This window comes from Rhamphochromis sp. 'chilingali' (genome assembly GCF_963969265.1).
Source record: "Rhamphochromis sp. 'chilingali' genome assembly, chromosome: 15".
NCBI lineage: Eukaryota > Metazoa > Chordata > Actinopteri > Cichliformes > Cichlidae > Rhamphochromis > Rhamphochromis sp. 'chilingali'.
Window position 1 is genome coordinate 35,659,290 of NC_137942.1, and position 26,054 is coordinate 35,685,343.

Sequence of the window (26,054 nt, forward strand, 5' to 3'; positions counted from 1 at the left end):
GTATATGTCAAGCAATATCCCATTTCCGCTGAAAAAGCCGCAGCCTTAGACATCATCATAGGAGATTTATTGACAGCTGGAGTAATAAAGCCCACAGTATCTCCATATAACACTCCTGTCAATCCTGTGCCAAAGCCTAACAAACCTGGCGTATGGCGTTTCACACAAGACTTAAGGCAAGTTAATGCAGTCATTATGCCTCTGCCACCTCTCGTCCCAGACGTTCCCAGCATACTGACAGCTATTCCAGCAACAGCCACACATTTTACTGTGGTGGATTTGTGCTCCGCCTTTTTCTCAGTACCTGTGCATGAGGACACACAGCCGATATTTGCTTTTACACATAGAGATAAGCAGTACACATGGACTCGCTTACCCCAAGGCATGGTAGACAGCCCTGCGGCTTTCTCAATGGTGGTACGTGCTACCCTGGACGGCTTCATTCCTCCAGAGGGCTGTACTCTGATCCAGTATGTAGATGATCTCCTCCTCTGTGCTGAAAGTGAAAAACTATGTCAAACTGCCACACACATGCTACTCCAGCACCTCCAACAGACTGGCCACAAAGCATCAGCAAAGAAAATGCAGTACTGTCAGACTTCTGTTCAATATTTGGGATTTACACTGTCTCACGGACAACGTTCCATGACTACAGACAGGGTCAAAGCTGTGACCTCTGTCCCTAAGCCCACTACACAGAAGGAAATGCTGTCTTTCCTAGGCATGGTGAACTATTGCAGACAGTGGATACCAGACTGTTCTTTTCATGACCACATTCTGCGTGAATGCTGCAAAAAAGACAAGCCTCCTCGAATACTGTGGTCAACAGAAATGACTGCCTCTTTCAATGCATTACAGGGAGCGCTGACCTCCGCCCCTTGTTTGGGTCTGCCTGACTACCACTTACCGTTCCACCTGTACGTCACAGAGAACGGCACAACCTGTGCAGGCGTATTGGCCCAAGAGCATGGCTGTGGCTACTGTCCAGTAGCCTTCTACTCAAAGGTGCTGCCAGCAGTAGTTCAGGGGATGCCGGCCTGCCTGAGAGCAGTAGCAGCTTGCTCTATCATGATAAGGGACTGCGAGAAGCTCACACTCTCACATGACACTATTCTACACACCAATCACCAGGTCACGACCATTCTAGCAAACATAACTACACAACACATGACCGCACAACGTCGCTCAGGTTATGAAGCTACACTGACTTCAACAGCAAATCTCACTATAAAAGCAAGCAGCACACCCAATTCGCCAGCACACTTACTCATTCGTATGCTGTGTTCCTCTGACCGACAGGATGGTTCAGACGACCCTGACGATCATGATTGTATGACACGTATACAGGAATCCACAGCACCACGCCCAGACTTAGAGCAGACACCAATACCAGACTCAGTCATTGTTTATGTGGACGGGTCCTGTTCAAAACCAAATGACAACTCATTTCTTTGTGGCTATTCGGTGGTGACATTGCCTGACATCATACTAGAGGCTCACTCATTACCATTTCACTCAGCACAAAAAGCAGAGCTCATGGCTTTAATACGCGCCTGTGAGCTCCATGTGGATAAGCGGGTAACAATTTACACTGATAGCCGTTATGCATTCGGTGTGGTGCATGACTTTGGCACATTGTGGAGACAAAGAGGATTTAGATCTGCTGATGGAAAATCGATTGCTAATTCTGATCTTGTTCAAAGACTTTTGCAGGCTATACAGCTGCCATCGGCAATTGCAGTTGTTAAAACGAAGGGGCACAGCACGGCTGACACAGACGAAGCAGTGGGAAATGCTCTTGCAGACGTAACCGCGAAAGCAGCTGCTGCCTCACAGCAACCACCCAGAAAGGAAGTATTATCTTTGCCTTTACAGCTGCCACTTGTCACACTCCCAGACTATTTAGAAGCAAATGTTGACCTAAAATTCATACAAGAGCAGGCCTCTGCCTTAGATTACACTTACTGGGAAAGTAATAATTGTACCTTAGATAACAGAGACGGCTTATACAAAAACCTTGAGGGTTTGATTGCCCTCCCATCTTCACTACTGCCAATCCTTGTCCGCCATTTTCACGGTGTGAGTCATGTCGGACAAAGAGGGGTAATAGGAGCAATAAAATCAAGATTTGTAATCGAGAAAACATCACACGCAGTAAAACGCATATTAGCAACCTGTCTAACATGTGCACGAACTAATGTAGGTAGCTCAAAAGCAAAACATCAGCATTTACCACAACCAGATTTCCCATTTCATACATTACAAATTGATTTTACACACATGCCAGCACAAGGAAGCATCAAGTACTTACTGGTAATAGTGGACCAATTTAGTAAATGGGTAGAAGCTTACCCAACATCAAAAGAAACTGCAGAAGTAGTCTGTCAAAAGTTGTGCAATGAAATAATACCCAGATTTGGAATACCTCACCAAATTAACAGTGATAGAGGACCTTCATTCACATCAGAAGTAATTCAAAAGTGTGCTAAAACTCTAGGAATAGACTGGAAATATCATGTGCCATACCATCCTCAGAGTTCAGGAGTTGTAGAAAGAATGAATTGGACCATAAAAAATCGCCTGACTAAAGCAATGATAGAAACAGGAATGACCTGGATCAAATTACTTCCTCAAGTCCTCTGTGAGATTAGAATGACTCCATCCGCAGCAACCAAATTATCTCCATTTGAAATAATCATGGGAAGACCGTTTCCAACACCATGGTCAGCCTCCAGAGGGGCACCGCTATTGGAAGGGGACATAGACACTGCATTGTCTGACTATGTTCATAACCTGGTAGAAACACTGAATAATAACTATCAGAAAGTTTGTCTCTCTCAGCCTCTCCCTTCCATAGATCCAACCCATCCGTGGAAACCAGGAGATGCGGTGTTGGTAAAGTCACTAAAACCAAGGGCACTCGGGGAGGCCGCGTGTTCCAGCCCCCAGACTGTACTTGCAGTGACGAGAACCAGCATCCTAACAGACGGACAACCTCAGTGGATTCATGCCAGCAGGGTTAAGACCAGCCCCACCAAACCACCTAAGGCGTCAGATCAAGTAGATGACGACTCAGGCGAGCCAGCGCCCGGATCCAATACACCTACACACGCACAATCACTGATTAACACACAACGCCTGAAAGAGCCAAGACTCAGAAAGCCCTTTGATCCCCCACCTGAACAACAACAAGGTACTCGAACATCCAGCAGGAACAGAAAGCCTAGAGTACCACACAATGTCTAACCTGATAAAGATAGACTCATTTCATCCTGATAATGGAAAAAATGAAATGCCCATTGTCATCACACGACGCTTAGGTCTCTCGAACCTGGGACCAGGCCAGGAGACGACTGAAGAACTGTGTTTTTTTATATATTTAGATTATTAATCATATCTACTGCATTAACCTTAGGATTTTTATTTACTATTTTGTATTGTAAACTGCAACCCTGTTCACATTTCTACAAGCCACATTTTGCTGACAATACCTCATGCTCCACTTGGCAAGACACCCACCTAGTACAGCTACTTCAATGTATTTGCAATTAGCACAAATTGATCCTGAGGATGTGCCAGATGTTACCAATGATGACCCTGGTGTGTATATTGAACATTAGGCTGTGAACTATTACATTTTATGATTTGCTTTTTATATTATGTTATTACATTTGTGATTTTTCCTTTCTATTTGAGTTATTATTTTTAAAAATAATAAAAGAGGGGAACTGTTAGGTATTTTAGTACCATGGTAGCATTTACTGGATATTATTTTATAGTGACATTATGCAGGAAAACTCTGTCATTCAATAAGGCCCCTTTGTTTTAGTTATTTTTCTCTTTGACCCAAGAATTGATGTGTGAGAATCACAGGCTGGTACAAGGTTGAAATACCACAGAGATCACTCCCTCAGCTACATTAGTTTCTTAATCTTTTAGACGCCTGTTGAAGGCCAAATGGTTTGTTTCAGATTTCACTAATGTAAGAACTCTTTGTTTTGTGCCTTGAAAATATGTCGCTGAGATAATCACAATTGTAGCTGAACTAATAAACTACACAAAGGATGCTTCTTCACCCATGGGCAGGAAGACGCTGCCTTATCTTGGTCTGTACTGGTTTAAACTGATAATCTGCTGTCTCATGAATTTTACCCTCTATATAAACTGTTGTACTTGTGAATAAAGTTGAGTCAATTTGGGAAGACAATCTGAAGCAGTCTCTGTTTTCTTGTTCTCCCAAGCTGCTCCCGAGCTCGTACTAACACGCTGAATGGCATGCTTGAATATTACTTGAGAATATATTTGACTGTGTTACAGACTAAGGGACATTCTCTGCTGATAGACGTCCACGCCTCGAAGGAAGTCGATCCACGGATTAGGCCCTGGAAACCGTTTCCTTCAGGTGTTGATCATTTTCCTAAATCCCTCGTTTTGCACAGTGTTGATGGGAGCCATATCTTTGGTCAGGTGATAAGTGATAGCCTCCGTAATTTCTTTGTGCCTGCGGGAGTTCGACGGGTATAGGGAAGCGCTGTATAAGGTTCCTGTTATTGATGTTTGGGTGGTTGACCGGGACAGATTTTCTCCAGTCACTTTCTCGTCATCCCTGACGTGCTCTCCGTTGTTTTTTCCTGCTAATTTTAGCGTCACACGGCACAGCTTCTGTATCACGTGGTATAAGGCTCCGCCCTTGTCATTTGTTGAGCAGGAAGAGTGAGCGCTTGTTTTCATGCAGAGTACGTCCCGGATCAAAATGCGGTACAATCATCGTCTTTTTTTTCTTTTTTTTAAAAATTGTTGTCATTTGGAAATGAGATCGCACATAAGTATGAATTGAGATCGCGATTTTCTAACGATTAATCGTGCAGCTCTAACACCGGGTCTCTGTGTCTTTTAAACCCAAAACACCCTGCCCCAAAAACTGGTCCACCCCACAAATCGGGTCCCCGACACAAACAGAGTAACATAGTGTACGCTGTTCAGTGCAGGAGGATTGTCAGGATTTATACATCGGGGAAACCAAACAACCTCTGGCTACAACACAGAAGAGCCACCTCGTCAGGCCAGGACTCTGCAGTCTGTTTACACCTACAGGCCAGTGGACACTCTTTCAATGATGAGGATGTAACATCCTGGACAGGGAGGAACGCTGGTTTGAGGGCGGAGTCAAGGAGGCCATTTACGTGAAAAGGGAAAGACCATCTCTGAATAGAGGAGGGGGCCTAAGGGTACATCTGTCACCATCTTACAATGCTGTGATTGCAGCCATTCCCCAACTCTCTGTGAATGGGACTCATGGTTATTGATCAGTGGGCTTTGATCAGTGATTGTTGATCAATGGTCATGGGAATTTTCCAGATGAACAGAATTAACTTTTGGAGAAAGTTCAATCAGCATTTCAGATATAAGAGGGTATTTTAACACCAACATCAGTCCTTCTACTTAAGTATGTTTGCCTCTTTGTTTACGCCTAAATTAACTTTACTGTTAACGAGTTTTCATGTTTTTATAATCCACCAGTGTGCTCATGCTTTTTTAAGTAAAAAGAGATTTTTAATGATCAAATATAATTATTTTTGTTATTTGTGGATTTAAATGTCCTTGACAGAGACAGATGATAATCATTATTCTGCACTGTGGTCTCAGGTTTGGTCGAGGTAGCACAAAGAATGGCTGGCTATGTTGAACTTCCTCCTGGGATCTACACTAAGAAGTGAGTCCAACATTAGCAGGGTCTCTTCCCTTTATCTGGATTCACTTTAGCATTCACAGTCACGTGAAGCTTGTTATTAACTCGATAAGTCAACCCAGGGTTTCAGCTGAGCGTTCACATGAAACACGTGGTGTTGGCAGCATCTGATCAATCATATTCATGGAGACGTGTATCAGCAACAGAGCAGCTGAGTTTGCAGGAGGAAGTCAAACTAAACCACAGGAACAATATGAGGAGATTACACACATAATAAAATACTAGCAGTAACACAGCTGCTGCAGACAAATCAGTCGTGTGATCGTGTGTGAGAGGAGACGGACAGTAAAGGAGTTTGCTATTAAAAGCTCTGTATGAATGTGGGAGCATTTGAAGGGCTTTAAAAAGGCCAATATAAAATAAAAGGCAGCAAAACTGCTGACTGTGAAAGTCACCAGAGTTATCAGAGCTCTATGATTAAGACCTGTAAGAACACCTATTTGTACTTGTTGGCATTATATCAAATACACACGTATATTAAGCCTTTGTTTGAACTCTGGTTGAATTTGTTACTTTCAGACTGTGAAACATCACAGAGGCTGCAGATGCAGATCTTTTATTCACCTGGAAATTTACTTTAAATGTTAGATGGAAAATTAACCAAAGTAAGAACAATAATCCATAAACCTTCATAAAGACAAACATCTCCCCAGCTGCTGAAGTGTCACTGAAGGGAAAAACTATTTGTCCTCCTCCATCCAGCAAACACAACGTTTCTTGGAAGAGCTCCGCACCAGCCTATAATTTTTTACTCATAACCTCCTTTTTTATGACACCTTTCTGTTGATTCCTGACGTTTGTATATATTTTATAACAATGACGAAACCTAAAGCTTCAAAAGCCCGTGAAAAGACTGAGAAAATTGGAGAAGATGAAGGTGAGCCAGCGAGTGTGGCTAACGAGCACGTGCTAGCTGAGGAGCCAAGTGCAATTAGCCCCGTGACTTCCCAAGTAGCTAACCCGACGTCGGCCGACATAATGAGTGCAATTGCTAGATTGGAGACTTCGGTTGATAGCAAATTAACTGCTATTTCAACCACGATGAACGCTGTGGAGACCACTCTTTCCACGTTAACTGGGAGGATACATGATATTGAGGAAGCTGTAAATGGGCATGACGAGAGGATTGCCGTTTTAGAGGCGCTCTGCGACTGACTCCAGAAAGGATACGATTTACATCACAAAAAATTGGATGACCTCGAGTCGCGGTCAAGACGACAGAATATCAGGATCCTTGGAGTTGCGGAGGGGACAGAGAAAGGAAACCCACTGGACTTTGCTTCTGAGCTAATTCCTAAGCTCCTGGGGAGTGAGAACTTCACGGGCAGGGTTGTGGTGGATAGAGCACACCGTGCCCTGGGCCCCAAGCCAGCTGACGGGGACCGGCCTCGTCCTTTAATTGTAAGGCTGCACTACTATCAAACCCGCGAGCGTATCCTGAGGCTGGCAGCACAAAAAGCTGCGCTGCAGTACGACGGGGCGAAAGTTTTCATCTTTCCAGATCTGACCGCGGAGGTGCTGGCACGGCGCAAGAAGTTTGAAGAAATCCGCAAACGGTGCAGGGCGGCCAATCTACGCTACGGCTTTAGTCATCCGGCTCGATTTCAGGTGACGCTGGACGGGGTCACACAGACTTTTGATAAGCCGGAGGCAGCCAAAAGATTCCTGGACCAGAAACTGGCCGTGGGTACAAATGAGTAGGGCTTTTTAACACAACGGTTTACTTCCTCAGGTATATGTTTTTTCTGCATAAGCCTTATTTTTGCTGTTCTTATGGGCGTGTTGATGTGGGCTCATACAGCTTAGGTCAGTATTATTGCTGTTATTACTTCCTACAATATGGACAGTATAAGCCCTCAGGGTCTTTGTTTACTCTTTGATTTGCTGTATGGGAGCCTAGTAAAGCTCACACATATATGGTTTATACGGCTTTTGTTTTTCATTTATCTGAATTTTCTCTTTTTCTTTTATAAAGTGTCTTATAAATCTCCCTTTGCTGGTGTGGGGTTGCGGGATGGGTAAGGGGTAGGATTGTAGCTACTACTATGTTCCTATTGGATATGTTGGGTGGAGAAGGGCTTCAATTGGGGAGGCCCCTCATTTTTGGTGGGACTGTTCTTAGTGTTTTATGTTTGGATGTTTTTGTTCTATGGTGGTACAGAGTGTATAACTACTGGTTAGCTAGTCAAATTAGGATAAGTAACATTTATGTTAAACACATTCAATAAGACTACACTGAGGTTGGTCAGTTGGAATGTGAAAGGCCTGGGTAATCCTGTAAAAAGGGCTAAAGTTCTTGCACACCTTTAACTATTGCAACCTGACATAATTTTTTTACAGGAGACGCATGCTAAGCGCAAAGTTCAATCTGTGCTCCGTGCTAATTGGTTGGGTCAGGCATACAATGCTAATTTTGGAGCTAAAGCAAGAGGGGTTGCAATTTTGTCCAGGAAGAATATTCCTTTCTGTCAAAGCACAGTTACTGTGGGTCCAGGGGGAAGGTACCTAATTCTTACAGGTCTCTTACAGCTTTTTTGGAATCATTTGTTTGATTTTCTGACCAAAGCCATTGGCAGGAACGTCCCATGTTCCCCTTTGCAGCATTGTTCGGGGTGTCTGAACCGGGATGGGCAAGGGACAAGACAGAGACGCAGGTTGTGTCAATGACTACACTTGTGGCTAGAAAGCTGGAAGTCTGATAAACCTCCTACCTTCGAAATGTGGTTGAGAGAATTTGGAAATGTACTCCATCTGGAGAAAATCAGGTTTACCTTGTCTAACCGAGAGAGTGTTTTATAAGATTTGGCAACCAGTCATTAGCCTGATGGATAAACTTAAGTGAAATATACTCTGTCTTAACATTCATGTATGCTGTATTACCACCTTGTTGACTTGCCGTCCACCTTCTATTGTGTTATTTTGAAGGTGATTGTTGTATACTGCTCAATTATAAAATCAATAAAAATATATTGAAAAATAAATAAATAAATCACACCATCTGAGCCCAAAAAAAAAAGAAATGTGTGTGAAAAAGAGCTGAGCTGATATTAAACATGAGGATTTATTCAAAAATACAGAGTCAGGAACAACATCTAGACACACATTACCTCTCAGCAGCAGAAGAACATCCTTTAAAGTTTACAGGAATATCCTTCGAGTCGTTGCTCTTTAGAGACACACAGCTGGGTTCAGGTCCAGGAGATTCTGGCCTCTTATTGATCCTAAAAGAAAAACAATAAATGTAACAGCTTCATGAGACAGAAAGGAAAAACTGGAAATATTAAATTAAAGACATGATGAACAATCTCATAAAAATAATGTACTCACTCTTTGTCACATAACAGTCTTTTGTTAAAGTTTACACGGATATCCTTCGACATGTTGCTCTTTAAGGAAACACAGCTGGGTTCAGGTCCAGGTTCTGGATTAGTTTCAGGGTTATGTCCAGCTGAGCCTGGTACGCCCCACAGCTCTGGGCTTTAAAACAACACACACAGAGGTATGAGTGTGAATAATGATGGAGCAGTGATGTGAGTGCTGAGCTGTGACATGGAGAAGAGTCATGGACAGTTAGAGATGGTCATCTCAACTCTGAGCTTTGGTCTGGCTCTCATGTTCCCCACACAGAGTGGCTTTAGAGGGAGGCACTCCCTCCTCTCTGTCCTCACACTGATCCATGCTGCTGAAAACATCCAGATGAACAGAATCAACTTTTTGGGGAGTTACTGCATGATTGAGCATCAAGACACTTTTTAGTATTTTACTAATTTCTGAAGCATTTTACCAACTTTGTTCAAATTGAGATTTTGAGTTTGACTGTTGCTGCAACACCAGGATGTTACTACAGAATACACTTTATATTGTGTTCAATTGGATGTTAGTCCAGTGGTCCTAAACTGACACACCTGCACCTGGATTCATTCTGACCAGATTTTAGCCCAACAGTGTTTCATACTTCATACATCAGACACAAACTCTGCAGCTGTCATTGTGTGCAGTGTGTGTGCAGCAGGACACCGTGTCCTATGAGTGTTATACTACAATAAACAGAGCCTGACCGCGGGCATACAGAGGGCAAAAACCCACTTATGCTCTAAAGATGAAGTTCTGTTTCTCTTCAAATGACCCTCAGAGGTCATTAAACACATCACAGATTACCTCAAGAACAACAGGCTGAAGAACATAAAAACAAACGCAGAGTTTCTGTCTGATGGTTTGAACATGAAACAGGAATTATTGAACAAAAACGGACAGTTTACTAACTCTGCGGAATTTATGATCTAGCATCAGCACATTCACCTACAATACACGAATGAATATCACCAGTTAAACTGAAAAAGGAAAATAACCTGCATACAAATCCGACAGCAGACTATAGCGAACGAGCAGAGAAATGCATTTTATAGATGAAATGTTGGCAGCGACTTCTGAAAAGCAACTCTTAGGCCACCCCTGTCTCACTGTCAGCAGGTAATGAACATCCACAGACTGGAAGACCGTTTCCATCACTAAAAAAAGGATCCATAACTCGAAATTTCGAGTTATTTTCTCGTAATTTCGACTTATTAGCAGTCAAAAAGGTTACTGACGCCCATTCCTACGAGCATCAGTAACTCGTAGGAATTGCAACATGGCGCCTGTGTTCGGCTTGGCCGCTGTTGCTGCTCCGTGTTTTTGCCGACTGCTTCAGTATATTATTTTTTATCTTCTCATCTCATCTGTGATATATCATGAAGGTCTAATTGCTACTCGGATCTACAGTTCACATACATTGTTGAGTATCAAAATATGTATGGAAAAAACTTTTGACAGCTGGCAGAGCTACCACCAGGCTTTCCCTCCGCCGTTTGTCTGCCCTCCTCCCTCTCCCGACTACCGGTACCTGTTCTTAGCTCCAAATAATAACCCAGGAGCAAGAACAAGGTTAAGGAGATCGTCTAGAAGGGGCTGTAGGTCTGGTGTCCAGGCTAAAAGGAAACGCGCCCGACAGAGGGGATTTCTTCCGCTCCATGGTAGAGAACGTCTCCGGTATTTGGTACCGGTTCCCCTCCAGGACGCGGATAAGGCCGATCGGTTACCACCTAGCCGGCTTTTCATCACGGGCGAACAGAACGATTACCTGGATCGGCGTCTTGTCTGGAGATGCGGGATGTTTTCACTTTGGCCTATCATTCTACAAGACCACAATTCCACAGCTAGAGGTACCGGGAGACTACGTCCTCTTTCCAGGTGTCTGCTGTCAATTCCCCGTCAATCAGCTGTTGATGACGTCAGCCTGTCACCTCCGCTTCAGATCGCTCTCCTGAACGCTCGTTCCATAGCCAACAAATCATTTGTACTGAATGACTTTTTTAGCAGTAATAGTCTGGACTTCATGTTTCTCACAGAATCTTGGCAGCGGGAGAATGAATTCATCCACCTTAATGAGCTCTGCCCGGTCGGCTGTCGCTTCATTGGGACTCCGCGTTTGGACCGTCGTGGTGGTGGTCTGGTCGCTGTTCACCGAAACAATTTCACTTGCAGGACTATGGACTCTGAGTTTTTCCCTTCCTTTGAGTCACAACTTCTTAAGGTTGGTTCTTCAGATATATTTTATTGTGTTTTAATTTACCGCCCTCCCGGCCTCGCTGGTGTTTTCATTAAAGATTTTACGGACTTTTTATCTTCCATTATTAAACTGGAGAAAGTCTTAATGATTGGGGATTTCAACCTCCACGTGGATGATCTTAGCTGTAGCATGGCCTCTGACTTTTTATCCATTACAGACTCTTTTAGTTTCATTCAGCATGTCTCTGGACCCACCCATGTTAAAGGCCACACCTTGGACCTTGTGTTTTCTCTTGGCTTAGACATAACTAATGTCTGTGTTAAAGACGTACAAGTGAGTGACCATTCCTGTGTTACTTTTAGTCTTCCCTCTGTACGCACCACCTTCTAATCTCATGTTCCATAAGCGGTTCATAAATCAGGATGTTGCTTTGAAGTTTTCTAATATGTTGGACCCTCATGCGATCAATGGCTGTACTGATGCTGATGTTGCTACACAGTGTTTTAATAATCACTGCTTGGAGATTTTAAATTCAGTGTCACCTATGAAATCTGTGATTGCTGCCTCAAATAGAGCTTATCCATGGATAAATGATGACATAAGGAAGGTCAAAAGAATCTGTAGGAAAGTAGAACGCCTTTGGAAATCAACCAAACTCAAAGTTCACAGGCTCCACCTTAGGGAACTTTGGGTTTCCTTACATGAAACCATAAAAACAGCCAGATCAGGATATTTTTCTCAGTTAATATCATCAAGCAAGAGAAATTCCAAGGTACTGTTTGACTCCATAAACTCTATTGTTTCCCCCGTGGTCCACCCAGTACCAGTGACCTCCATATCTGAGAGTGATGAGTTTCTGAATTTCTTTCTGGATAAAGTTAATAATGTCTGTATGAGCATTGGCTCTTCAATACCATCTGTTTGTGTCTCTGGGCCACCTCCCCCTCATTTACTGTCAGTGTTTAACCCAATGACCATACATGACCTTTCACTCCTGCTGGATAAAATGAAAATTACCACTTGTGCAAATGACATTCTACCTGCTGGGCTGTTTAAAAATGCTCTCTCTGCCATTGGCCGCTCTATTGTAGAGATATGCAATGCCTCTCTTTTAACAGGTGTGGTCCCTACGTTCTGTAAGCATGCTGTGGTTGAGCAGATATTAAAAAAGAGCAGTTTGGATCCAACTCAGCTTAAGAATTATAGGCCTATCTCTAAGCTTCCATTATTATCAAAATTCTGGAAAAAGTAGTTGCAGATCAGCTTACCACTTTTTTAGAAAAACATGAAATTTATGACAAATTTCAGTCAGGTTTCCGTAAAAGTCACTCAACAGAAACCGCATTACTTAAAGTCTCTAGTGACATTATGATGTCAGCTGACTCCGGAGCATCCTCAGTCATGGTTTTGTTGGTCTGCCTTTGACACCATTGACCATCCTGATTAACAGGCTCCGGGACGTAGTCTGTGTGTCTGGTCTGGCTTTGAAGTAGTTTCAGTCACACCTCTCCAACATATCTTTTAGTGTTTTTGCGAATCGGTTTATGTCACATTCTAAAGATCTGACATGTGGGGTACCGCAGGGTTCAGTTCTGGGTCCTATTCTATTTCTTTTGTGCATGTTACCTCTAGGACTTATAATTAGGCAGTACCCTGAGGTGTCTTATCACTTCTATGCTGATGATATTCAGCTCTATTGCTCTTTTAAGCCGATGGAAGTCCATAAACTGTCCTCTTTAATTAAATGTTTAGCTTCCATTGAACAGAGGCTTGGTGACAACTACTTACAGTTGAACTCTGAGAAGTCAGAAACATTAATTATTGCCCCCGACAACCAGATATCTCTAATCAAACAGCATCTTGGTTCTCTCGGCTCATCTGTTCAGCTGAGCCTCAGGTACCTCGGTGTGATCTTTGGTTCTGCCATGTCCCTACAACAACACGCTCACAGTTAATTAGGAGCTGCCTTTTTCAGCTAAGAAACATCTCCAAACTGCGAACTTTGCTGTCTGAGTTAGAAATGGTTATTCATGCTTTAATTTCTTCTCGCTTAGATTATTGTAACAGCCTTTTTCTGTGTTTGAGCAAAAGGAATCTTGAGCGTCTCCAGTTAGTCCAGAATGCTGCTGCAAGGCTTTTAACTAAGACACCAAAAAGAGAGCACATTACACCAGTGTTACGTTCATTACACTGGCTTCCAGTACACTTCAGAATTCATTTTAAAATCTTGGTACTGACTTTTAAAGCTTTGACTTGTGATGCCCCTGCTTACATTTCTGATCTTTTAGAGCCCCACGCTCCCTCTCGCAGCCTGAGATCTTCTCATCAAAGGCTGTTGGTAGTCCCACGAACTCGTTTTAAGACCAGAGGAGACAGATGTTTAGAGCGGTGGCCCCCAGGCTGTGGAGTGCTCTCCCTCCATCTTTACTTTGACTTGACTGTATTTATTCTTTTAAAAAGCAGCTTAAGACTCATTTATTTAGATTAGCTTTTAATTAGATTTGTGCTGTGTGTTTGATTATTTTATGTATTTCTGTTTTATATTACTGTGAAGCACTTTGTGGTTTTATCCTGTGAAAAGTGCTGTATAAATAAATGGATTTGATTTGATTATTAACTTGGAATTTTGAGAAAACTAACTGTTAATCAGTAATTTACGTGAATGACGTAATTTCCTTGTTACCCGGAAGCTGAAGCCCTCAGCTACAAATGCTACAGCTAAAGATACCAGAATTACAGCCAGTCATAAATGCACAAATTGCAGATAATTTTCCGTGTGGCTTCAGAGATGATGAAATCCTTCTGTTATTAACTGAATCACATGGCGTTAATATCAGCAAACGTACTCTCGAAAGTGCAGATTTGTTGCGATCCGGTTTTGAGTGCGCATTCTACGTAGATTACTGATTGGCAGAACTAACTCGAAATTTCGAGCTACTTTTCTCAAAATTTCGAGTTACAAGTCGAAATTTCGAGAATGGATCCTTTTTTGTGGCGGAAACGAGCTTCCATAACAGACTGATGGAGGCAGGAGAAGCTGCCTACAGTCATCAGTCAGTGGATCCACAGTAACATCGACTCTGAGCTGCTGATCATCAACTAACTGTTTCTGTCTCATTCCCAGACTCTGATCTCACATAAAACGAAGCAGATTTATGCTGAAACTAAGCTGCACACAGCTGATGTTAGCCAGGAAAATAGTACCGACTGCTAACATTACCTTAACATGGAGACGATCAACTGCGCCACAACATTCACGAAAGCCAAAGTAAAAGCAACGGAAGGAGACGATCAGAGAGGCGTTTGAGGGACGTTCAGAGTCAGGAACCTCAGAAACGGATCAGGCTGGAGTTTAATTCTGTTTTCATCTTTAGAAACATCTGGAAATAGTTATAAAAAATGCTGCGTAATAAAGAAAAATAGTGTAGATTAGTTTGAGTTGTGTTTAGCTGAGCTGTGTCTTTAATCAAATCTAAACTGAAGAGTTCATTTTGTGGAGGAGCAGCAAGACTTTCAGTGTTACTCTCAGAGAAAGCCTCCCAAATGTCTGTTGTCTTACTAGTGGAATTATCTGGAAAATGAACCAATTCTTATAAGCTGCTTTTCTATATGAGCAGTCAAAGCATTTTATACAGCGTGCTTCATTCACACAAGCACTTCTTTTTCTAACAATGCCACTATGATGGATGCATCGGAGAGCAAGTCGGGGTTCCATATCTTGCCCAAGGATACCGTGGCTGACTGGAGCAGCCAGGGATCAAACCTCCAACCTTCCAGTTAGTAATTCTACCTGCTGAGCTACAGTCTGTACTTCCTGAACAACACACCCTCCGTTTGTTTCTCCTCCTTTTTTGACCACAAAAATAATTCTAAAACTTTTCGTTATAAATACAAAAATGTTCTGTTCAAATGGCTTTTAATGAGCCTTATAAATGAAACAGTTTAAAAACATCGAACTACTAAATCAAGGGTAGCCTGAATTTACAGTCACACTGAACACAGCAAGTGTCCCTGCTCTCAGATACAAAATCTGCCTTTAAAAGTTAAGAGTAATGAAATCAGCAGTTCTGATTCTAGAATTTGTAGTCTCACACACCACTTGTGCATTTTTGTTGTTTTGATTTACATACGTTGATATTGTGCTGTAAACAAATGATGAGAACATTTTCTAAAACCTTTGAGTGTCCATCAGGATCCTGTAGAAACAGCTTCCAGCTCAAACATCAATATTCTGAATTCTGTTTAGAAAGAAAAAGATTTCTAGAAAATTCTCTAAAGAATTCATCATCGGTTTTGTTTTCTACTATTTTTTTGAAATGTCCCTCTAGCACAGATTTCTTTAGTCACATGTCTTTCTGTGTCTTCCATACAAACATTAAACATGCAAACACTCAACACAGCAACACTGAAAGCATTTGAGTGTAACTTTCATTCAAATTAAACTTTATACACAATTACAATAATGGAAAAAATGACTAAATATTAAAACACTACAACCACTGAAGAAATAAATAAAACCAATCACAATCAACAACAGAGTACGATAATAGAACAATAGAAGAGACATATCATACAATTCATATACGTTCATGTGATCTCTACATTCAAAAAACCCAGTAACCTTCAATCCTTCATTTAAATTACATTTCAATTCCAGCTGGCAGCTGTTGGAGTCAAACTGTTAAATGTTGTCATTGTTACTTAAATTTGTAAGTCTTAGTTCAAGCAGCAGGATCAAAGACATTCCTTTGTTTCCTCCGCAACCAGTCTGCTGGTGGGGGACATCCCCAATGTGAATCATAGTTCACATTTTATTATGGGGACATCCTATCTGAAGGTTCTGTTTTCTTGGTTAATAAGCTTCCTGCTTTTATTACCCTTTTGGTGAGCAGGATGTCACACAAACGCACCTCCAAACACAAATACACACACACATTCAAGCACATGCATATACACACACATACATAAGGAGGTCTGGTTTCTTCGCCAGTTTTCAAGGAGGGTTAAGGATGGTTTCTCCACTGAAAGGAGGTTTTTCCTCCGCCGCTGAGGGCATTGAGCGTTTGGTTTCTCCACCAATATGTAAGGAGGCCAGAGCTCTCACTGGTGCCTATTTTGTGTGTGAACGAGATGAAATACATTGCAAAGTATTCAGTGGGCAGCACGTAGTATGTAGATCATTGAAGGAAGAAAGTAATGAGTTTGTGCACAAAGCAGATGAAACAGTGAGTGTGAATGTGTCTGACGTCACTGTGTGTGTGAGCCACAGAGAGGAGTGAAAGACAAAGTCAAACATCCAAACTCAGCCTGCAGTTCTGTTCTGTGATTCTACATTTGACTATCCGTTGAGTTTGGTGTGCACTTCTGCTTTGTTCAGATGCATTTAGATACATCACCTCCACTCTCCTGTCTTTCCTTCTCTACCATTGCCTCCTAACTGGGGATGGGTACCGGTATCCGGTGCCATTATGGCACCAGTTCTGACATAAACGGTAGTAACCAGACCGAAAAGCAGCGCACATTTCAGTGCTTTTTTTCCTGAGATGTCATACACTTTGGATTCTAGCCAATCATTTTACGTTTCCGAGGATAGTAGGCGGGTCCAGGTACGTACGTTCTTTTAGAGCAGAGCTACAGATTAAAAATGCCCAAGGCGAAGCGGTCAAAAGTCTGGCTGTACTTCACAGCAAAAGATGCAAACTCAGCAGCAACAAGTGCTTCAAGCTGATACTGTGATACTGTCAAAGGAGGTAACACCTCAAATCTGATGAATCAGGGTGGCTGTAGCTCAGGAGGTAGAGCTGGTCACCTACTGATCGGACGGTTGATGGTTCGATCCCAGGCTCCTCCAGTCTGCGTGTCAAATATCCTTGGGCAAGATACTAATCCCAACTTGCTCATTCTGATATTTTCCTTTAAAATTTGATGGTATAATTCATCTGAGTTTACACTTTATCTGCATAAATACAGAAAAACAGACCCAAACACCAGAAACCATCAGCAGAGAAAATCAGAGTTTTTCTCTGCTCTCTTTGCCACAGCCCATCCCAGCAGACAGCAAGATTGCCACGTCCATGCGAGAGAGCCATGGCTACGATAATCTCTGTTTTTGTCTCACTATATAATGTTGTACAGCCCATGTGAGGGTTATCCTCTCTGTGGACCAGATGCTTGATTTCACACAGAGGTCCACCAACTGAATTTGATCAGTTATGGAACGATTTACCTCGACAGGCTCCTTCACTCGCTGCTTTTAAACCTCCTTTAAAACATACTTTTACTCCCTGACCTTTGACCCAGTGTGACATGTTGACTCACTACCTCAGACAGCTTAAAAATAGTCTTTTTGTTTTTTGGTGCTGCCTAAAAGAACCGTAAAATATCTGCCCTATATACAGTTATGTTCATATATTTTTGTACTACATCAGGAAACTCAAAAACATAGTTTGTAATATTTTAATCCTTATTTTTAAAACTGTTTTTGTCATTTTTCTTCTCCATTGCATCAAAAATCATTATTTACACTGAATAAATGAGTCAGCAGCTCTCTTACATTGTTGCTGCAGGTTCATTACTGAAGTCTGGAGGTTTTCCTTTGGACCAGTCACTCCTCACAGACACACAGCTGGATGCTGCAGATCCTGCTCCATCCTCTTCCTCCATCTTCTTGATGTCAGGGTGGAGTTAGTCTGAGAGGCAAACACACACACTCAGAGGTGCTGTTGTACTGGAAGCATCACACTGACGGGTTTCTAAAGTTCTCATTGATCATTTCATGGAGTTTCTGTGGTAAACACTGTCCTGTGACGTATGTGTTATGGTGAGGGTCATGAGGGCTAACCAGCCCCACTCCTTACTCCTCATGTTTCAGCCTGAAGCACAATAACAGCCTAAACCTAACCAGGAGGCTGTAACCTCAAAGGGACTTCATGGTTAGAAATAAAGGTTCAATGAAATGAAGCAGATCATAAAAACATGAGTTCCAACTTTAAAAGAAGCATCCACACGATGACGGCACAGCAGAGGAGCACTTTCTCTAACACACTGATTCAGTTCCACTGACACAAGGACACACATAGGAAGACACACACACACAAGCCTTTATAAGAAACAACACAATCATCTGCGCTTGACTTGTCAATCCAAGTCCTTAGCCCATGAGCCCGCGGTATCACACCACAGATATTCCCTTACTTTGAAAAAATAAAGCCAGTTTTCAGAACAGACCAGGGCCCTGTTTCAAGAAGCCGGTTTAGTGCAAACTCTGAGTAAGTATACCCTGAGTTAACGAAAACTGGGTTTTCGGTTTCACAAAGCGGGTTTAGATTAATTCTGAGTGAGTTACTATGACGACACACTCTGTGAAGCTAACCTGCCCCCTAGCAGGTTTACTTCAACTAACCCTGACGTTCTCCGCCTCTTTGTCAGAAACCTGACTGTAGGAAGTGTCAGACATGGCGTGCCCCTTCCTTGAAGAGCCAGTAGATGTTGAAGCCCAAATTCTCCGCAGAGCTCTCCGCCGGGAGAGAGTGATTAGAGCGCGTTCGGACATTTTATCATTTCCTGATGATTTCCTGTGTGAACGTTACCGTTTTTCAGCACAATCTATAATTTATTTGAATAACATTCTCAGGCCTAATATTGCTCATGTGACACATCGCGGACATCCTCTCAGTTCATTACATATTATTTGTATTGCACTTCGGTTTTTTGCAAACGGGAGCTTTCTGTATAATATTGGTGATGCTGAGCACGTTTCCAAGGCTACCGTCTGTCGGGCAGTCAGGAATGTTACAGTTGCACTGAAACGTCTCCTGTACTCGTTTGTGGTGTTCCCCGGTCATAGACCCACAAGATTTATCAAAGAGGGATTCCACAAAATTGCAGGTAGCAGGATGAACAAAACTTAATTCATGATGTGGTGATACTTGGACTACTACTTAAATTTTACATTTATTCTCACGGTTCCCAGGCGTGATTGGCTGTATAGATGGCACTCACATTCCAATCATTGCTCCTTCAGTAAATGAAGGAGACTATGTGAACAGGAAGTCTTTCCACAGCATTAATGTACAGGTACATAGTTCCCTGTAGCATTTCAAACTAACAAATTATTTCATTATAGTAATGGATGCTAATTTGTGTTCTCTGCACTGTGGATCATATGTGATGCTGCCAACATTATCACAAATGTGGAAGCCAACTGCTCAGCCTCTGTGAGTGGTGGTGGTGGAGGACCCCCACCTGTTTTTCGGGCCTCCGCTTTTTTCCTGTTGGCTATAACGGGTCACATTTGAGCATACAGAGTAAGCAAATATGTACTTGTAATGTGCTCAGATAATTTCAATAAGTGCTTACAGAGGGGAAATTAATGTAGCCTCTAACTGCAATTGATTTACATGGGACAAACAGACCAAGCACTATGGCTCATAATACAATTACACCTTACCTGTTTGGACTATATTTTTATATTTCATTTTTACTTGCTGCCAGGAACGTTTGGGGCCTGTTGGGTTGCACCTGCGCTCACATCACATCACATCACAAAATAAAATGTATGAAATAAAAAATAAAATAAAATATAATAAAATAACGTGTTAAATGGGTGGAAATCCCTAGATCAATGTTTAAATTAACACTCACGCATTGACTCTGTCGGCTATGTTTTGCCATGCATGCTCCCTTTCTTTTGCAGCTGAGGCTGTGTTACTTTTTTTCCGCAAAATTTGCATGTTATCGGCATATGCTGCCATCAGAATTTCGGCCTCAAGCGCTGTAAAATACATTGACCGCGCCTTCTTTCCCTCCGTCTCCATGGTGACTCGCTTAATCTGTGCTCCACTAATCAGGGCTTTATGTATCCTCGTGCGCGCGTTTAACTTGGGGTTAAAGCAACTCCGCGTTGACTGAACTACTTGTTATCAGCCTTTCTGAAACCGAATATTCCGAGTTGGACAGTTCGGGGTTACTCAACCCTGAGTATCGTTTTTCACTCTGAGTTTTCTAAACCGGCTTCCTGAAATAGGGCCCCGGGGCCCGTTCTTCGTACCTCGCTAAGTAAGTTAGCTGGATTTGATTGCTGACGATTTCGCGTGATCTTGGGTCGTTCGGTTCCCCGAAGCTCATCCGGGACTTGCTGCCATAGCAACAGAGCCGTAAGCAGGTCCCGAGCAGGTTTACTTTATGTAAACAGGATTAGATCGCGGCCACGCAGGTATGTCCGCTTCATTTATACGAAAGCAACAGCGATATTCCACCACTGTTTCACCATAAATAAATAACATCAATGTAACTAAAGATAATGCAGCACTTGATCCTTTTATTGATGTCACACAGATACATACAGGTCATTTCCTAAAAAAGGGAAATGTACTATTAACATTCTATTACATGTATGTGATTATTACAGATGTAATTCATATTTTAGAGTAGTAATAGTAAATTACTTCATGTAATCAAGATGAGAGACCACGGCTATAAAAGCGAAGGTGGATTTGGGAAGCCTGTCGCAGTCATATCCTGTCCGTTTACGCGAGCCACCCATTGTGGAAGGTGCAAGATTGATAAGGAGAGTCCTCAGAATTCAGCGTATATTGCGGGACAGACAGGATCCTTTAGCTCAGCGCGACAGTGTGCTCATTGAGAGATATCGATTTTCCCGTGAGGGTATTATTTACGTAACCAACTTGTTGACGAGGGGGTGCAGGACCACCACCTGTCTTTTTTTGCTCTGCCCTTTTCTTGGTTGCTGTTATAAACAAACAAACAGATTATTTCAGGGTCTCTTTCCAAGAGACTAAAAGCAATATAAGTGATAAATATTACCATTCTATAGAATATTCTTATATTTCACTTTTACTTGTTCCCATGTTCTAGTGGGTCCTGTTGTGGCTCTAATGTGAAAGAGGATATAATATAACATATTATAATATAATATAATGTAATATAATATTGGATAATATAGTGTGATATGATAAATCTACCCTACCGCCTACTGGTGTTGGCCAGAGGGGCCGATGGCGCGATATGGCAGCCTGGCTTCTGTCAGTCTGCCCCAGGACAGCTGTGGCTACAACCGTAGCTGCCTCCACCAGTGTGTGAATGTGAGAGTGACTGAATAGTAGCATTGTAAAGCACTTTGGGTGCCTTGAAAAGCGCTATATAAATCAAATCCATTATTATTATTATTATTATTATTATTGTTATTATTAAATTACTTACGAGTTTGATTTGTCAGCAACTTCCTGCCAGCCCTCTCTCCTTGCTTTTGCAGCCTTTGCAGTGTTCCCTTGCGTTTTAATTAAACTCTGAAACTCCTGAAATCCCTCACTCAGGAGTTCTTGCTCTGCTGCCGAAAAATACCGAGCGCTCTCCTTCGACATTTTCGCCGACCAATCAGAGGGTTGCCGATCAATGTTTCTACTATCGATGCGTAGCCCCTTTTACGACACCCAGTGATCTCACATTACTTCATCCAGCTGTACTGATCATCAACAACAGGTGTGTTCGGAGAACCGGGATAGCGAGCTCAAAGTTAGCGCGATGATTTGGTCTTGGATGTAGTAAGCGAGGTAGGAAGAACAGACCTGATGTTTATGCTACAGCCTGTTTACCGATATAATCAATATCAGATATCAGAGCAACAGAAACCTCGGTGATCAGGACGCTGGGACTGAGAACAGGAAGTGGCTCAAACGTCACAGTTTCATAACGTCACCCTGAACTCCACTCACAGAGTTTCTGTCGCCATTGTTGTTTTTAAAGTCTTGACACACCGTTATCCAATGAGCGTGCGGGAACTTCCGACATAAAGTTGTTTCCTTTGAAAAACCAAAGTCTGATTATTTTTGCCTCCACTGACGGAGCCTGTTGCTCCCGCCACAGAGACACAGTAATGTCAGAGCGGTGTTTACACTCACCCTGCCTCAGCACAGCTCTCACTCTCCTCCTGCTCTCTCACACTAAACGGAGGCTCAGCTAAACTCACTTCCTCTCTACTTACAGGAAACCAGCGCTCAGAGGAGCCGACCGGCCTCACATTTCACCCACAGACACGAACAGCGTGGAATTATTTTATGTCATAAGAAGAAACATATTCATGTTAACACTGACCGGCCTCAGCTCCACCTTCCTCCTCCTGCTACTCTGAAGGCTTTCACTTTCACTGCTCCGCCCTAAACACAGAGGATGCTGGGACTTGTAGTTTTTTCCTTCCGGTGTGGTCTTCCTCTTTGTTTGTTTGTTTGTGTTCAAGTCATTTCGATCATGTAAACATCAACAGAACACGTGAAGCCACACAGAGTTTGTATGTCGAGGTGGGTAGGAGGGTTTGAGGGTTAGTCACTATGGTCCAGCAGTCCATTCTGAAATTTCTCAGAGTAACAGTGTGACTAAGGAAACAATGCTGCTCAGTTAGAAATGGTTTGTTAGAAATATTATTGTGAATCCAGTTTCTAATAGTTATTGTAGGAGCCATATGAGTTGTTCCTTTTTTGACTAAGTGGGTTGGTTTAAATGGACTCACTGTATTGGTGCACGGGTGTGGGGTGTGTCTCATGGGTGTGGTAGATGATAAATGTGGTTGCACTCACCTAGTGATGGCCAAATGAAGCTTTCCGAAGCACTGAAGCTTGTATTGAAAAACGGTTCATTACTCGAAGCTTTTCAACACAGTCCTCTCCGGTGACATCTGGTGGTGAAAATTTTGAAGAGCAGCTTGAATCTGCAAAATAAAACGGACTGCTCAATTATCACTGCTCACTCAAGAGTGGAGTTCTCTCTGATATTGGGCCACCGTTCCGTTGCTTTGAACATGTAATTGGTTTTGTTTTCTCGATTGGGGGGCTGAAAAAAATGTAATGCGTATCTGCGTAATACATTTTGATCAATAAACTTTCCCTATTTAAACATGCACTATGGTGTGGCCTTTCTTTGCTCATAACTCCTTGATGTTGGTAAATACAATAAGTGAGCAATATATATAATATACATATGATAACGCACAGCACATTATGGAGTATGCCCCTGCTGTGGAGTCCTGCCTCCATCTACTTGTCGTTTAATCACTGGACAGCTGGACAGGTTCATACAAAATATTAGATGAGGCCAATTGTCCTATACATATTTTTGACCTAGGGGTGGGATTGATTGTGAACTGGAAAGGGAAAATGCTTAGGAAGCTGAGTACGGCTGCATCGTTACCGATTTGTAGAATCATTTTGATTCGATACAGGATCCGATTCAATTTGATTGGAATCTGGAAAGTTTTGCCTCAGTCAGAAATATTACAATTCTGATCATTTAACAGTATATATCCATAATTTCGTATCTATTAAAAGAAAGCTGACACATGTGAGACTTAATTAGAGATGTAAACAGAGAGTTATGAAACCTGCAGCTGCAGAAGCCAGCGAGGCAAAGACAGCGCAGACCCGACGACACACCAAAATCTGACTCTGACGCGTCGGGTCCGCGCTCTGTGTTCACGTTTGTATGCAGAATCCGTAAACCTGCTCCCAGTTACTGTTTTAGCTGCATGGTGTTTGACGACATGTTGTGAGGTTTAACCTGAGATGCTGGCGTTTCAGGCATAATAACGTTAATTTACAAATCGACACGGGATTTTAATGAATCAATATCACTTTATTCAATTTAGCATGGATTGTAATCAGAAAGGCGATAATCAAAACCCACCCCTAATCAAGAACTTGCAAAGTAAAAACATGATCAATGTAAGGTAGCCCTTTTGTTATTTACAGTTAACAAGAGGATTAGTGTTACTGTGCGCTGGCTGAGTCTGTTTCTTTTCTTAGAAATAGTTTCTCCTGCCCTGGAGAAAATCCACTTGCATGGAACAGAAGAGGCTGTGGAGTGCAGGAACCACACTGCAAGCTGGTAGATATGCAGGTATTCCTGGGTCCTGCAGACTATCACCTAAAAACAATAAACAAAATGATTTTCTAAACTGTAGCAATGTCATGTACGTATAGTGTCAAATACATTTTTGTAGTCTTCATTAGCTTTAATTCACATGGAAGTGTTCCTAAAGTCATATGCTGTAATGATATTTACATTATGAAAACATGATTTTGGACATTTCAAGTTTTTCACTTCGGCAGATAAAATGAATTGAGCAAAATCAACTCAAAATATTCCCACACGCCAGAACGTCCTCTCTTCCTCGCTGGCTCCATATCTGTCAGTGGAATGATCACCTCGTCGCTCTCTGTCACCATCAACACACTCCACGAATCCCGTGGATGATAATAATAATAATAATAATAATAATAATAATGGATACTTTATTGATCCCCATGGGGAAATTACTTGTTTTTCTCTGCATTTGACCCATTCACTCAGTGAAGCAGTGGGCAGCCCACTAAGCAGGCGCCCGGGGAGCAGTGTGTAGGGACGGTACCTTGCTCAGGGGTACCTCAGGGTAGCCGTTAAGTGGATTCGAACCGCCGACCTTCCGATCATGGGGCGACCACTTTACCTACTGAGCTATCCCTGCCTCACTTCCTTATATCCGTTTGAATCAGGTACCGAAGCAGTTACGTGCGTAATGAAGCTTCGGACGTCACTGGTCACGTGACTTTTGCCAAACGAAGCAAGCCTCGACACAGTGCTTCTGAACCAGTGTGTTGTTTTTTTCGACACACGCTCCGGAGCGTCAGCTTCAAGCGGGCCATCACTACACTCACCTGTTCACAGCACCTGATGTTGATGAGCAGAAAGGTAGGGTGAGCCTGAGGCAAAACTTTCTGTGGACCGCAGCTTGAATGATTTTGATGTATTTTAACTGTAACTTGATGGTTTTTGTATATTTGTGCACTAATTGATACCATAGACTAAGTTGTAATTTGACATTGTAGTTAGTGCAGTTATTGGTAGTGATGGGCAGACGAAGCCTCATGAAGCACTGAAGCTCTTCCTCCAATTGGTTCACCCCAGCACAAAGCTTCTTGAAGCTTCATTTGCTCTAGTAGGACACCTACTGGACGTAAAAATATTAGTTGGCATGAATTTGAAGTGTGTGGCCTTTTGCACACAGCCTGTAAATGTCAACAACAAAAGGAGTGTGTGAAACATGTATATTGTAGTGATGCAGTATACTGTGTATATTTATACTGGCAGTATGGAAAATGATCATTTGGAAATGCTTAAAATGGAAATGATCATTTACTGTCAGGTGAGGTGTGGTTGGGGTGTGGACAGTGGTTGTGCTTTTGTAACGTTGAAGTATGGACAGCTACACACTGCCTGTTCACATTTTATTCTGTAAAAACTAAATTTTCACTGCTTTTATGACCTTTTTAGTGGGGAGAACATAGCTAGGATTTAATGGTTTAACAAATCTTTTAAATTCTTTGTCCTCCACAATGCTAAATGGCTGGGAGTCCTCAATCACCATGCTAACCAGGGGCCCGTTCTTCGTACCTCGCTTACTACATACAAGACCAAATCATCGCGCTAACTTTGAGCTCGCTAATCCGGTTCTCCGAACACACCTGTTGTTGACGATTAGTACAGCTGGATGAAGTAATGTGAGATCACTGGGTGTCGTAAAAGGGGCTACGCATCGATAGTAGAAACATTGATCAGCAACCCTCTGATTGGTCGGCGAAAATGTCGAAGGAGAGCGCTCGGTATTTTTCGGCAGCAGAGCAAGAACTCTTGAGTGAGGGATTTCAGGAGTTTCAGAGTTTAATCAGAACGCAAGGGAACACTGCAAAGGCTGCAAAAGCAAGGAGAGAG

General features: G+C 42.4%; 1 protein-coding gene across 3 annotated transcripts in view; it reads right to left on the reverse strand.

Moving 5' to 3' along the window:
• LOC308410891 (NACHT, LRR and PYD domains-containing protein 12-like) overlaps window positions 1–26,054 on the reverse strand; it is a 51,781-nt gene that overhangs the window by 23,610 nt on the left and 2,117 nt on the right. The window contains exons 1-4 of one of the 3 annotated variants that reach the window (XM_080904552.1): window positions 22,889–23,263; window positions 17,851–17,986; window positions 9,077–9,226; window positions 8,857–8,970 (exon numbers count right to left, since the gene is read on the reverse strand). In XM_080904552.1, coding sequence (XP_080760678.1) covers window positions 8,857–8,970; window positions 9,077–9,226; window positions 17,851–17,960 — 374 coding nt within the window. In that variant the 5' untranslated portion in view covers window positions 17,961–17,986; window positions 22,889–23,263. Of the gene's footprint in view, window positions 1–8,856; window positions 8,971–9,076; window positions 9,227–17,850; window positions 17,987–22,409; window positions 23,264–26,054 lie in introns of those variants that run through there. The other 2 variants (XM_080904551.1, XM_080904553.1) reach the window with 2 other exon arrangements.